General features: G+C 41.5%; 1 protein-coding gene across 1 annotated transcript in view; it reads left to right on the top strand.

Moving 5' to 3' along the window:
• Positions 1-14,330, top strand: part of GLTP (glycolipid transfer protein) — a 34,220-nt gene extending 19,890 nt beyond the window's left edge. The window contains exons 2-5 of the mRNA XM_018560695.1: positions 9,020-9,078; positions 10,162-10,295; positions 13,106-13,256; positions 13,946-14,330. Coding sequence (XP_018416197.1) covers positions 9,020-9,078; positions 10,162-10,295; positions 13,106-13,256; positions 13,946-14,128 — 527 coding nt within the window. The 3' untranslated portion in view covers positions 14,129-14,330. The remainder of the gene's footprint in view (positions 1-9,019; positions 9,079-10,161; positions 10,296-13,105; positions 13,257-13,945) is intronic.
• Positions 14,331-15,195: the final 865 nt, after the last annotated feature.

The raw sequence follows: 15,195 nt of genomic DNA, 5'->3' as shown, positions 1-15,195 counted from the left end.
TAATTATTCCCTGGGGTTTTATTTTTTTTTCTTTTATTCTAAATACAATGTATACTAGAAAGTTTTATTAGATGTTGCTTTGAACAGTAACCTGAGCCCTTCACTAAGGTCAATAGTTCTCTTGAAATGTGAGTTGGACTAAAATACGTCTGAATACTCTTCTGCTTGTAGGTGGTACTCTTTAAAGTTGGGTATTGCTGAAGTGCTAAGAGAGCATTTAAACAAACATATCATGTAAGCTATAAGAACAGTTCATGTAGTCGTTCACTGACTTCCATTGGTACGTATACACCTGTAGTTGCTGATAACTACATATTCTAGAACTTGGTTTCATCATCTATTAGCTCCCTGTCTACATTTTGCTATCTCCTGCTGTTTCATGGCTGCTAAGTGGGTAATTAGTAGCAGAACAATTTTTTTTATAGCAATAATGGTCCATAGAGGTTTTTTCCTAGAAGTGTATTGCGAAGGGAATACAGCTGACTAAGACCTACTAGCTGAATCAAAATCTATAAGCTTCACAATTCAGCTAACAGTCAAAGCCCAGTTGAATTGTTACACATTTTTATCTCTCGATAGCCTTGTACTTCCCTAAGTCATGATTTGTGACAGATTTTTGCTTGGAATTGTCTTTAGACACCCATTTTTTGTTTTGTGAAAATACTGCTACCCACCCTCACACTGCAGTTCTCAGTGCAGGCAGAGCTGAGTAACAGCCACACCCCTAATCACAAGTGTCTTCACACAGACTTGTATTGCAGTGGGCAATAGGAGGTGTGTCAGATGAGGTCTGTTACTCTGTTCTGATTACTGGGAGCACTGGGTCTAACTCTGGTGACTAGAAACAGTGCACAACCAATGTTAGAAAGTGGTGGTACAATTATTGAAATAGAGATTTAGTACAATGTCTATCTGACTGCATATCTATTTTGTGACTTCAGCCGGGTTTCAACAAATAAGCTCAACATCACCCCATCCCATAAACTTGTTGTGGTGCCACCTAGGGTTTACCACTGTATATATCTTTCTTTCAAAAGATCTATGCAAATCCAAAGTGACTAGCATACAAAATAACTTCTAACATGAACAGCAACTTCTGGTTCCGTCGCCTCTCTCCTTACCTCACGCGGAGCGTCTCCAGTCCACTGCTGTCACTCTAAGGTACCGCTACATCGAACGCCTGCCAAAAGCACAGAGAGCTCTCTCGAATCCTCGCTCTGATGGCTGAGACCTCTCCAACATGGCGGCCAAAGACACGATGCAGGAAGACACACAGGAGGCTGCTGAGGGTGAGTCACGACCTGACACTGCAACACCGCCTCGATTACAAGCAGCCTCAAGTCTCAAAATGCTTGAAAGCAGTCTCTATTATTGCTGGATCCTTGCAAAGCCATTTAGGGAAACGTAGTGCCACCTTGGAGGCCCAAACCCACGTCTACAAGTCATAGAGCTGTGTGTCTGTGATCTAGGGGATCATGCAGCTGAGTCGCAGTGATAAAGCTAAACCCTTGCACACTTTGCAGGACGAAGTGGACGATCTGGAAAATCGCTCCAGACGTAACAATCTGATAATTATAGGCATACCAGAGTTTGTGAAATCTAATGATCTCCGCTTTTACTGCTCCACAACTATACCTAAAGCCATGGGAATTACTGGCTCCTGCAGAGTGGAAAGAGCACATAGAATTGGCCAGTCCAGGAATGATCACAAACAAAGGCCGGTAATCGTGCGATACCTGGACTATTATGATAAACACAATCTTTCAAACAAATTGGGTGCAACGGAACCTAGTGGTGGAGGGCCTTAAACTATATTTTTATTTACTCCATTGAAGTCACGAAATTGAGAAAATCTTTTCACGACGTCTGCTAGTCCCTGGTACACAAGCGCATAACACTTTCCCTAAAATACCCCTGCGATTCTGCGCCAATGATGGCAATGCATGACGTTTCACCTCAGCCATCCAAGCTCAGATTTCTGAAATCTAAGGAAGAACCGGCATCTTCCTCTCCGATCAAAAGCCCGTCCAGAAAGAAAAAGGCCTGCGTTATCTAGTGGTAGTCAGTTACGCCACTGATGCTCCAGTTACATGCCAATGTTCTACATATATATATATTTTTTTTTCCTTTCCATCTGATACAATCGATTCTCAACTGTTTACAGTGTCTGTACATGAATGTTATCGATAGACATGTGGCATATTTTGAGGGACGGAGAGGTATTTTGCAACTGGACTCTCCTACATGCAGACTTAGCCTGTGGGTGTCCCATTCGATCCCACCTAAAGTTTCCTTCTCTGACATGACTAGAATCTCTGGTCACTTCGGGAGCCACTTCGGGACACCCGACACTGTACCTCGCCAATATGATTACTCAATGCCAGGGGTGGCCAAACTCCGGCCCTCCAGCTATGGTGAAACTACAAATCCCATGATGCATCTCTCTCCGGGAGTCATGTCTGCTGCTGTGAGAATCTTGCAATGCCTCATGGGATTTGTAGTTCCACCACAGCTGGAGTTTGGCTACTCCTGCTCAATGCCTTCTGCATCTCCTGCACCGCTACTGGATATATGGGACCTTTAGTCCTTTTAACGTTCCACGTGTATGTTCAAAGTTCCCCAACAAGAGAAGACAGATTCTTCGCCACCTCAAGAAGTTAAGTGGACATCGCACTCCAAGAAACACACCTTCAAAGAGGCTAATATTTCTTGCCTCAAGCAATCTTGGGTCGGCACAGCCATTGGTAACTCCCGCTGATCGACCTGCTGCTGGGGCATCACCCTTATTAATAAATCCTTACCTCACAATTCTGCCAACATGGGCCTTAAAACAAAATCCAGAATAGGACATTGCATTTAATGATGAAAACTGACTGACTGCGTACAATGTTTTAAGATTTGAACTTTTCCTCCATTTAGCTGGCACATATAGAGCTTGTTCTAGAGTGACCTGGGCACATGAGAAACAATAATGCATATGTTCCCTCTGCAGTGGTGCAGTTTTGTCTTTTTATTTTGTACTGTTTGTTTTCTGGACAGAACAGTATAATGTGCTGCATGTTCAGAACGTTTACCTCTGTGTGAGTCCTGGGTGGTGTAAACTATATTTAGACGGATGTTATCTATTTTCCCTAATACTGGAACTGTAATTGCGTCTTTAAAGTAATCATCATGTTTTCTGACTATATAGGGGCTGCCAATGCTTACCTGCCTTTGAAAATGTTAGTTGACTAGCTAATATGTTGACCCATTAGCTTAAATACTTGGAGTTACTGACCCAGAATAAGTATGCAGATCAGGAAGGTTTGAAGAAAATTTCTTCATACCGGTTCTGTGCTAGTGAATCAAATGGCTGAAGCAGGGGGGTCTGCATGACAGCCATACAAGTAGCGTTTTTTTAAGCAGGGAGCTCGGCAATAGCAGGCTCTGTATTTCTCTGGTAACAGGTTTATTCAATGCACTTGTTTTCTTGGTAATGGCCTTCTTATTTTATAGGAATAATTAGACATATAAAGTGAAGCCCATACAGCAAACAGTATAACCGTTTCCTTTTTTGTTACATCTAAGAAGCGCAAATAGCTGCTGATCCTACTTAAAATCCAGTTCTGTCATGTACACTGTGCAGTTTTATCTCAAGCATTGTTATTAGACCTGCTTCGTTCAGCTTGTCAAACTACGGAACACCATGTTCTGCAGATGAGGTGATGTTGTAGTCCCAACGCACTTCCTGTCCTAGGGTGACTAGCTGCTCCTCCAATCGTTACAGTATAATGAGTGAGCATTGACAAGCTTAGGACAGAGTGTGTTACTGGCAAGATCACAAGATTCAAATAAAGTCAACTAATGCAGATATCAGATCTAAGTTCTGGTAAGCTGCAATGCATTGAATTTTTGTGTTCTTTGGTTCAGATATACTTAAACATAAGTTTCTTTTTGAAACTTTACTCCTCATTACACTGCAAGTTTGCATCCATATATGTTCCTTGACGTCTACAGTGGTGACTCCACAATCAGTAACTGGGAAGCCATTTATCAAGCTGCACTCCCACTGGTAGCCACACACCATTACTGGGCCATTACTGTTTCTTTGCCTGGGGGCCTGCTTTAATATTAAAACTTCAATCAAAACTTGCTAGCACTGACCTTCGGATTTTGGGCATGGACTTGTAAATAAATTTGAGGGCCGTACCCCGGGAATACTTTGCATGCCACTGCCATTTACCTAATACAAATGATTGACAGTTATGTTCAGGTATATGAAATATTTTGTTCTCAAAGGCAGTCACACCCTCCTTTCTGTCACAAACTCGCACTGCGTACCATTTTCATTTTATATATGTGAGTTTTCTCCACACCCGAGCTCTTTTATACACGTTGAATTGAAACCAGTATCAGCAGAAGTTTTCAATACTTCTTTGTAACGCATGTGCCTTTCCACATGTCTTGTCTGACAGCACAGTGCCTCTACTGCACTGAAATCCCATGCAATATCAGCCGTGCCTGATTTTCCCTGCTGCCCAAAGGTTTTTAAACCTTTTTTTTTCAGGATTGTATTGCTGTCTGTGTTTCCATGAAATCCGTTTCCCATGACTTCCTCTCCAGTCAATAAGTGTCAAACAGAACAGGAAAAAAAGGAAAATCTCTGTGGGGACACGGATAGCCTTTAAAATAGGACAGACATTCTAAGCTTTCCTCACTATCCAAAGCTAAAAGAGGCTGGAAATGGGGCTTTTTCCTTTTTAATACCGGAGCAATAAGTTGAAAGCCTGAGGGTTCTGTTGATTTTTAAAAGGTATAATCATTAAACTATATTGTTAAAATGAGCAGTGTTGGGAAGATTTTGCAGGGATCTCAAGTCTCCCTGATGTTCAGGGAGTCTCCCTCTTTTGGACAGCAGATCCCTGATGTCCACGAGAGAGGCATTTTCTCCCTGAAAGGTTTACTCTGAGTAAACCTTTCCGGTAAGATATCAGTGGGTAAAGTTTCAGAGTGAGGCTTGCCTCCTGGAAGGTCATGTGATGTCTAGAGTAGCCTCAGAATGAGGCTTGCCTCCTGGAGGAAGGTTATGTGATCTCTAGACTGGCCTCAGAACGAGGCTTGCCTCCTGGAGAAAGGTCATGTGATCTCTAGAGTAGCCTCAGAACGAGGCTTGGCTCTCGGAAGGAAGAAGCTGCGTGCTGCACAGAGAGGGCGGACATGGACTACTATTGAGAGCAGGTACAGGCACTGAGATCTACTGCTGCAGGGTTGAGAGTGCTGTTAACCCTTTGTGGATAATTGATATGTAACATGTGCGGCACAATAGGCGCAATCGTCGTTTTCGCACGTAGGCGCACCCGACGCATATCTACATGTGTATGTGGGGGGGCGGGGACTTAAAAAAATGTTTTTCTTAATTTTTTTTTTTTGCTTTATTTTTATACAAAAACAGAAAGGGAACCTCCCTGAAATAAGGTTTTGCAGGTTGGGATGTCTGATTTTGCATTTTACAATAAGTAACATAAACTTGGAAAATGTATGGTGAAGTGTATTCAAGCCATTGGGAAACCAGTAACCAGGATTATATTCCAAGTGGACTTTTACCCTCTTTCACTAAAAATCACATTAGCATTCAGCACTGTATGCTGATCTGAAATCATCATCATCATCTTACATTTTATTTTACTTACAATAATTGTTTTTCCACTTCCTGGTTCTCTTTGGCAATGTGCCCAAGTTTTACATCCTGGGGCAGCTATATCAGTCTTACTTTGTGGAGAAAATACAGGCTTAGAAAGAAAAGTAAAGCATATTCAAACCCAAAAACAAAAATGTAATATATTGCAGCTCACCAATCCCTAAATAAGTTGGCTGTATTACTTTAGGCTTTTTTTTTTTTTTAAATGGCAATCCAGCAGGTAACACTTCATAGAGTGGAGCCACCCTAAAACAGGGAGGGGCAACCGAGCCACCCATGGACAGCAACATTGTCATCCTGTGAAGAGGGTAGTGATGGACTTGTAGATTTTTAGGTGGTCTTGACTAACAAATTTAAATCTGAACTCCAACTAACACTTCAAAGCGGTTACAGCAGTGTGTATGTGTGGCTTTGCCCCCCTTTTTGGAATAAAGGTTTTACATAAATGAATAAAAGCTAACCATTGTAAGCCCCCCCAGTGTTAAATGGTTTGTCTCATCCCTCTATATTTGCCAATTTTGCTAGGACAGTTTGGTCTGTAAAAGGAAGCTGGAAAATAACACTCACCAGTTGAAAATAAAGGATGAAAAGCCTACAAAATATATTCTAATGCTAATACCACATTTAAGCATTTTAAAAGAGAACTATGTGGTAAGTGTTTTTCCCCATAGTTCTCAAGGGTCACGGGAGGACATATACTGACCTCCTCATGTGACCCAAAGCTCAGGATACCATGAGCTACAGCTCGCGGTATACTGAGACAGCTGCAGCCAGGACGGATCCCGACAATGCTGTGGAGATCCACCCAGCTGCGTGAGTGACAGCTGGCTCTGCCTATCTAGAGGAAGAGCCAGCTGTGCCCGCCCACTCCCATGTCCGTACCCCAACTGAGTGCTGGAGGATCGGAGCGGGGGGAATCTCTGCGGGGATCGATGACCGACAGCCACTTCTCTCTGCAAGGAGATGATCGAGAAGCGAGCGGTATGCGTTCACTCCCTGATCTATTAACCCGACGTGACCATTTCATTGTCCCACGTCGGCTCAAACTGAGGAGTGATTTTCACTCACCTCATAGTTCTCCTTTTTAATAAGCTGCAATATATGAATTTTGTGCTTTTTAAATTTAGATATGCTTTAAGAGGGTTTAACTGCATTTGTAGTGTAAATGATCCATCTCTAATAATATTAAAACAAATAATGTGAGACATCTTGGCTTCTATAGTGATTGGCTCTAACTAGATAAGCGTATGGGTGTTCTTGTGTGATTCACCTTTTGGTCTGTCTGGTGTGTAGTAGGTGCTGATTAGCAGCCCCACAATAAACAAGTCATTTTAGAGGGTTACCTGATGCCTGTCGGCTCTTCTCTGTGGTGCTGCCTGATCAAGTATCATTCCTTTTGTTACAGACGCCAGAAAAAAAAATAATGAAATAAATTTGATACTGTAGGCCATTTCACTCTGACCTGCAGCCACAGAAATTAGGATTTAACTCCATCATTTATTCAGTGTGGATGCCCATGGCTGCATTCAGAGACTGGGCTCACTAGGTAACTTTCCACTGTTGTGGGATGTCAAGGCGTTCAGGTTTGAATATCAGAGCAGAGACCAGGGGTGTGAATGTAGCCAAGTGATGGAAACTCAGGAACCAGCGGAAATTGAGAAACCATGAGAAATTACAATCTACTCTGGTTATACTGCATGTGATTGTGTAACCTGTCACCTAGGTTAAAGCATATCTAAACCCAAAAACAAAAATGTGATATATTGCAGCTTAAGCAGACTTAAATGTTGTGGCTACATTAGTTTTCATTTTATTCCTCTATTTTCACCTGGTGATGCAGCCAGTAACACACTTCCTGTCTTAAGCAGGCCATACACCTTACAACTATCTGCAGATTTTCTGTGGTCAGATGGAAAAGGTGCAACAGATTCCTCCATTTACAACTGTGTGGATGGAGTAATCTCCACCTGGGCCAATCTATTACACATTTTCCATCTGACCACAGAAAATCTGCAGATAATTGTAAGGTGCATGGGCACCTTTTAAGGAAGGCTCAACTCCATGGAGGAGCAATGGAGCCACTCTTGGACCATTGTCGCCCTTTGGAGAGGGTAGTGTTGGGCAAGCTAGAAGATTTCGATGGACTTGACTAAAAAAAATTAAAGCTGAACTCCAGATAACACTTTTTAACCAGTTACAGCAGCAGTCGTTTTTTACTTTTGGGATAAAGGGTTAATATAAATAAAAGCTGACCATTGTAAGCACCCCTGTCAGTGTAAATTGATTGATTTATTTCAACCCTCTATGGACCACTTTTGTTTTGGTCTTGTTAAAGGAAGTTGAAAAAAGACACTTACTGGCCAGATCACCAGATAAATTTATAAAGGAGAGAAATGACTAAACAAAGAAAACCAATGCAGCTGCAGCCACCACCTCCCAGGATTTCTTTTTCTTTTTTGGGTTTAGATGCGCTTTAAGCTGTATGTGTCCTTGCTGAGCTCTAGCTTATTACCCGTTAGTTTTGGATAATTGATTACAGTTCTTGTAATGTACAAGAATATATGCTTGGTACTTTTGAGACCAAACAGGGAAAATCTGGATATTCAGAGTCTGGTGTAGGAATACTAATGGATCACTTTTTTTTTTTTTTTCATTTTTTGTAAATGTGTTAACAAGCCCCTAGTGTGACATTTGGAGGTGACATCAGGGGTCTACTGCTGATTTCTGATCAGACTCCTGATTTTGTTACCTCCAACACAGCCGGAATGTGCTTCACCTTCTGCTTACCTGCCACTTCCGCTGGCTTCCGACAGTTGAAGCAGGAAGTTTTTTCATAATTCAGTGATCAGAGCAGATCGGGGAACAGACATTCCACGGTCTGCTCCCGCTCTCCATCCTGACACTGTGTCCCGGGCCACCCAAGGAGTGAAGGACCTCAAAAACCGCAGCGGAGGGGGGGTCTTCTGGCTGTAAGTGGATGCTCCGGCCTCGGAGGCTGGTGTATCTAACGTTGGCCAGCCATTACCCAACGCAGCACCCCCCACCCACCTCCGCTTCAGTCATTGGCTGATAGGACCACTGGCTTCCTGGCAACCAATGATGGCAGGCAGGCGGGGCCAGCTCTTGAACCGCGGTTTGCCATTTAATGACCACTGTTAGAGTGCTTCCTGTTCCGGTTACTCTTTTCTTGGTTCATTCATCTGGAGTAGGTACCTATGCTGGGATATGACTTGAGACCAGCATCTCGCTATTGTTGACAGTGTGGCAATAGTTATTTTCTAAAACAAACGACAACCTGTTGGCAAAATTTCAGAAATAATATTTTTCTTTTGTGTTTTTCAGACTGCCTTGGATCTGCTATCTTTTCTCCAATCAAAGCTGATATTACAGGAAATATCACGGTAATGAGTGAGATATATAGCCCTCTACTCACCACTACATTTACTTTTATTATTCATTAGTCAGTAACTCTCATTTGACCTCTTCCAGCTCATGTAATTCACATCTGCTGCTTAGAACTTTTATTATTTAGCTTCAACAAACTATATGTATCCTTTTTATAAAAAAAAAAAAAATTCAATGTTTACCAAGTGCCTCTTGAAGTACACTGAGATGTATACATTCAGTACCATAATTGTATGTGTTTTTTTAAAAATGCCTACATACAATTGGAATATTGTATACATATAATTTATTTTTATTTTTTTTTGTCAAAAAAAGCTAGACTAGTATTTTTCATATACTTTACACGAGTCCTTAGCGAAAGGACAAAAAGTTTAATTGCAATGTCCTTTAGCCCTCGTTCACACCTGAACGTTTTGTAGCGCGTTCTACGCTCGACGAACGCCCTACAAAACGCTCAAAAATCTAAATCCCATTGTATTCAATGGTCTGGTTCCCACCTTGGCGTATTTCCGCCCGTCCCTAACGCGCTACAAAACGGCCCACGCCTGAAAAGGTACATGTACTACTTTGGGCCGTTTTTGTTGCGCGTGTCCATTGGGATACAGCCAAGTAGCCCTCGGAAACGCGCGTTTGGCGCGAATCGCGGTAAAAAAACCATGCGATAGCCGCGCATATGCAATACGCCTAGGTGTGAACCAGGCCTTAATGAAAGGGACTGTTGTCCGGCAGCACTTTGATCCCCCTCTTCCACCTGGAGTCCTGAAGCAAAGAGAGTGGTGGTTCCATGTTTGCTTTACCTTCTTTGAGTTCTTTTTTCTTTTACCTTTTTTCCTCCCCCCTTATATTCCTGAAGTTCCTTTTTTACATTTCACCTTAATTTCCCTTTCCACCTTCCCCAGCAAATGCATGCAAGCAGGTTGGCTTAGGAGTTTCCATGGCCATTTTTAAACTGTAACCACATAGCATGACAGTTTGTCATGATATCCGAGCATGTGAAACTAGATTACAGGTATCATTCAAAGATGCATTTTCGAGCTGTAAAGTGAAATAAACTTTTTTTTCTTTTTTTTTTATGCTAGAAAATACGGACTGTATATGAAACGAATCCTACCAAGTTCAAAACACTACAGCAGATTTTGGAAGGAGAAAAAGAAATGCATGGGCCACAATGGCCGAAGGTTGGGGCAACTCTAGGTCTTATGTGGCTGAAGAGGTGAGATAATTGGATATCGGCTGTCTGTACTGATTTACTTATTTAGGACCTCCTTTTAAGCACAGTATTATTCAAGAAAACATAATTTTTCTAGGCATATCTTTACTGAACCATTGGTTAAAATCATTAAAAAGAAAACAACCTCTGGAATAGTGACCAACTGAAGTTAGGTGTTCTAGTCAGGTGTGGGTTTGACCTTCTCTTCTATATTGAAGTAACAAGAGACAAAGTGGGGTTTTGAGAGCACCAAAGGAAACAACTCCACGAAACAATGAATCATATAAAAGTTAATTTTTAATTGAAATAAGGACATTTTAAGATGCTGGATCAAAGAAAAAAAAATATTACAAAAGGAGACCGGTTGGATTTATAGATTACGGGCTACCAAGCCACTTGGGTTGAATGAAACTTTGAGTTTCAAACCCTTCCTGGGCTAGAAACCTTCCCTCTATTTTTGACGTCACTGCGCCGGATACCGATATAGCGCCCATGTAAGCCACCGACATCAATATGCGGCCGGGTTTTGACGGCGCTAGATGTGTGTGGCGTGGAGGCATCGGGAGGATCGACTTCTCAGACGGGTAGGACCATATCCTCCTTTGCTGTGTCGCCCTCTCTGTCCTACTTCTTTGGCAGGCAAACCGTTCGCTCTGACTACTCCATCTCTTTCATGTAAGTTTTACTGGCCGCTGTATCTCTTCCCATTCCCATATTAATTGTATTCTGGCCAGTGACTATGCCTCCTTGCTCATTCTCCCTAGACTCTTTATTGCTGGTCCTATCCCTCCGGCTCAATACTGGGATTTGGCTCACACATTACCCATCCCGCTATTAGGGGGAGTGCGCAGGTGCCCTGCTTGGTAGGTGAAAATCTCACCTTTTATGTATTATTATCATTTCATAGACAATCATGAATGCACAGATTACGCTTATTGTGTCCCTTGTTTTAAAATATATAGATACTCTCCTGTTCCTGAAGAAGCGCATGTGTGCGCGAAAACGTCGAACTAACTAGTTCCTCCATTTTTCGTTCCATCATTGTACAACATCTTTCCAGCATCACCATTTTTTGCAATTTATGTTTGTGATTATTTGTTGTTCATCCTTTTGATTATTGCTACTCATGTACATTGCCCATCAATTTTCAAGTGCCACAGAATCATGTTGTTTGGAAGGTTTATCTATGGAGTGAACCCACAGGGAGCTAAATTACTCTTCTGATTATTTTTTTTAAATATTGGATCTTTGATCCAGCATCTTAAAATGTCCTTATTTCAATTAAAAATTAACTTTTTTTTATATGATTCATTGTTTCGTGGAGTTGTTTCCTTTGGTGCTCTCAAAACCCAATTTTCTGTCTCTTGTTACTACAAATTCCAGGGGTGTGGCACCTACTATTCGGATCTAGGTTCAAATCGATTCTACCTCTTCTATATTGAAGAAAAATGTTTCATTGCTGGGTTTTTATGTTAGAATTCAGTTGAAGTGTAGTGTGGAATGCCATTAAAGTTCATGTAAAGGCAGGCGTCCCAATACTTTTGGCAATATAGTGTGTGTATGTATACACACACACACACACACATAGAGAAAATGTGTGTGTAAACACACACACACACACACACACACACACACACACACACACACACACACACACACATAATTACAGACCTAATGATTTCAGGACAGTGGTGGAGTGCCAGAGTCCTGTCACAGTTGCAACCCTGGTAATTCTTGTGAAGATGCCAAGTATTGTCACTAGTATCTGAACATCCCTAGTTCTATATTAGTTATATATAACAATAACTATATCCAGCCTCATCTATGTGCCGTATTATGTAAGGGATGCCCTTAGCTGGAATCTCGCCTCATTATAACGTATACAGTAAACATTAGGTACTTCTAGTGAACCCCTAACCTGGGGTAACCATTCACCCACCCCTTTTTATCCTCATTTTCTCTTTGAAGCATACAAGGTGAAAAGACAGCTTTTACAGGGCATACCAATTTAATGGCAGTGTTAATGAGCAGAAAGGTTGTGTAATTTATGGTCCGTAATTAAAAGAATAAATTGGCAATCTGTGCCTGGTACTGGCTAAATGCAATTAACTACTTAACCTGTGTAAATTGGATATGTCCGTAATTAAGAGGATGAAGTCTCAACCCTAGTGAGCAAAATTATGAATATTTTCATTGGGTTCCACATGGAATCCAAGGCTGGCTGCAGATGAGCACATGCTGCATAGACCACAACATGTATTGATAGGCCTAATTAACTGTGGAGAGATTGATCAGACCCTTATGTACCAGTTTTAGTCCGAGCCCCATGTACCAAGCATAGCTTGCTCCAGATTGTATGTTACCCTAGACACAATTGAATAGTCATGGCTTTTTCTACATGCTCTGCCCCTTTTTGTATTAGGCAATTATTTTAGTAAAAACCAATTTTCGAATGTGCTATCTGAGGCAGTATGCTGTTTTGTGGACCATGTGTTTCCCCTTCTGTACAATTTTCAGTGGGAATGCCAAAGCAGCTTGTAGCAGATTGATTCAGCTTATGAGGTCAAAAACACCTGTCGATGAACTGTAAATGATCTTAGAAGATCATAAACTGATCCCTAATTGAGACTGAACTTACTGGATACACATTGCATTTGCCCACTGACGCAAGCCCTTAATATATATTTTGAGTCTTCTGACTCCTCAACCAATAAAATGTTAATACTTTTGTATGTGCCATGTATAAGAACTCTTACATTTGAATTTAAACAAAACCTTCCTGTACATTGTTTCTGTTCTTTCTTGTGTCACAGAGGTCTGAAGTTTATTCAGGTTTTATTACAAAGCATCTCTGATGGGGAGAGAGATGAGCAAAACCCAAATCTCATGAAAGTTAACGTGACCAAAGCCTATGAGATTGCACTTAAGAAATACCATGGCTGGTTGGTGCAAAAACTATTCCAGGTAAGCGTTTTTAGGATAAATGATTAAAGTGGTTTAGCAAGAATGTACACCAGGGGTGCCCATTAGGTAGAGCGTGGTCTACCAGTAGATCTCAACGCTGATGCTGGTAGATCATGAAGGGTGTGAATGGTGGCTTCTTTATTCCATGTTGGTATATTTATTTAGCTGGGCACACATGATTACCTATTAGCCTGAGCCTGCTGAGCCAAGCTCCCTGACACCTTTTTGGTGGATACTGGTGGTTGAAGTGCTATGTATTATATCAAAGAATATTAGTTTACACAGCCTGTTGCACTGCACTGTTTTCAAAATACAGCAAGGTGAGCCAGGAGAGACAGCCAAGAGAGTGAAGAGAGACAGCCGGGAGAGAAAACGAGGAATGACAGCCAGGAGGATGAGCCGAGAGAGAGAGCGAGGGAGGTTTTTTTTTTCGTTGGTAGATCTCATGTAGCTTGTCATTTGAAAAGTAGATCTTAACACAAAAAATTGTGAGAACCCCTGGTGTACGCTATCATCATAGTCCCTGTCAGTATAGTTTCTGCTGTCTTATTTGTAGGTACCTTACATATTTTGTGCATGGTCATTATCAATCTATATACAGACATATCTTTTTTTTTTTTCTATGCAAAATTTTATTTTTTATTTTTTTACACTGAAAGTGATAACATCTCTATTGTTCTGCCCTTCAGACTGCACTCCTTGCTGCTCCATATAAAGATGACTTCCTCAAAGCCCTCTCAAAAGGACAGAATGTAAAAGAAGAAGAATGTATAGAGAAGATCCGTCAGTTCCTGGTCAATTACACCCCCACAGTTGATGCAATCTATATCATGTACAACAAGATGGGTGCAGAGTTGGATTACAAAGCCTAGCTGGCTTGTGTAAAGACGCCTACCCTCTTCTTACTTTCAGATACAGCTCAGGACATGGCCTCTTCTCTGTGAATGTCTCCTGCAAACGTTCACTAGATGCTTGGAAGCTCCAAAACCAAAGTTAACTAATGAGAATATTTTTAACAAAGTGTATACAGGGAGTTGGTGCACTATTTCCGTATGTAAAATAGCCTTTACTATAACAGGTACACAGGTGACTGCAGACATACCTATCCTCCTAACGCATTCATCCTTTAGTCTGAAGGTCATTTTAGAACACTAACTCATTACGCCAGAATTTAGAAATATACTTGGAGCGCTATCTTAAACAGCAAATACCCATTTGAGTTTTTAATGCAGCTCAAACATTTTAAATGAAATTTCTAAGGTAAAAAGAAGAAAAAAAGAAAGCATGGTAAAGCCCAATTGAACTTTCAGTTTAAATCAACTAAAAACAATCCTGGTACATCAAAACTAAGGGCTTGTTGACACCATCTGTGTTCAGACTATGATGGCCTTCTTTTTTTTTTTTTTCTCTCCCAGTGCAGCCGCAATGTAAGACAGGGCAATTTGCTTTGTCATGGGTGGTGACAGTTTACATCACTGTGTTGCAGTGGTATGCATTAAAAAAGTAAAGCATGCAGTACTTTTAAGTGCACCGAAGTGAGATGCGGCACAACCGCATCGCACCACGGTGAGCCCATAGAACTTAATGAAATGTCACAAGTGACATTTCAATAAGGTTCGAACAAAAAAGAAACTGTGCAATGTGGCCTGATCAAGCACATTAGCATTGTCCAGGCACATGCACACAAGCAGTCATGTGGTTGAGCGTGGCTGCTGGTGTGAACAAGCCCTAAATATGTGCAAATTGGTGAAAAAAATTTTTTGACCCCCCTGCCAGCATGTTGTAGAGAAGGACACTTGCTGTCTGTGTGGAGGCAGTAGTCTTTATGCAGAGGTCCAACCGCCACCCCCCTTCCCACTGAGTGAGAACCAGAACTCTTCAAAAGGTACGGAGCATGAGCTATGCTGATTGGAGAGTTCTCACTGTGCCTCAGCAAGAG

The sequence above is a fragment of the Nanorana parkeri genome, unplaced genomic scaffold (genome assembly GCF_000935625.1).
Source record: "Nanorana parkeri isolate BGI_ZX_2015 unplaced genomic scaffold, ASM93562v1 scaffold18, whole genome shotgun sequence".
Lineage (NCBI taxonomy): Eukaryota > Metazoa > Chordata > Amphibia > Anura > Dicroglossidae > Nanorana > Nanorana parkeri.
Note: the sequence above shows the minus strand (reverse complement) of the source record. Positions and strands in the feature narration are given on the sequence as shown.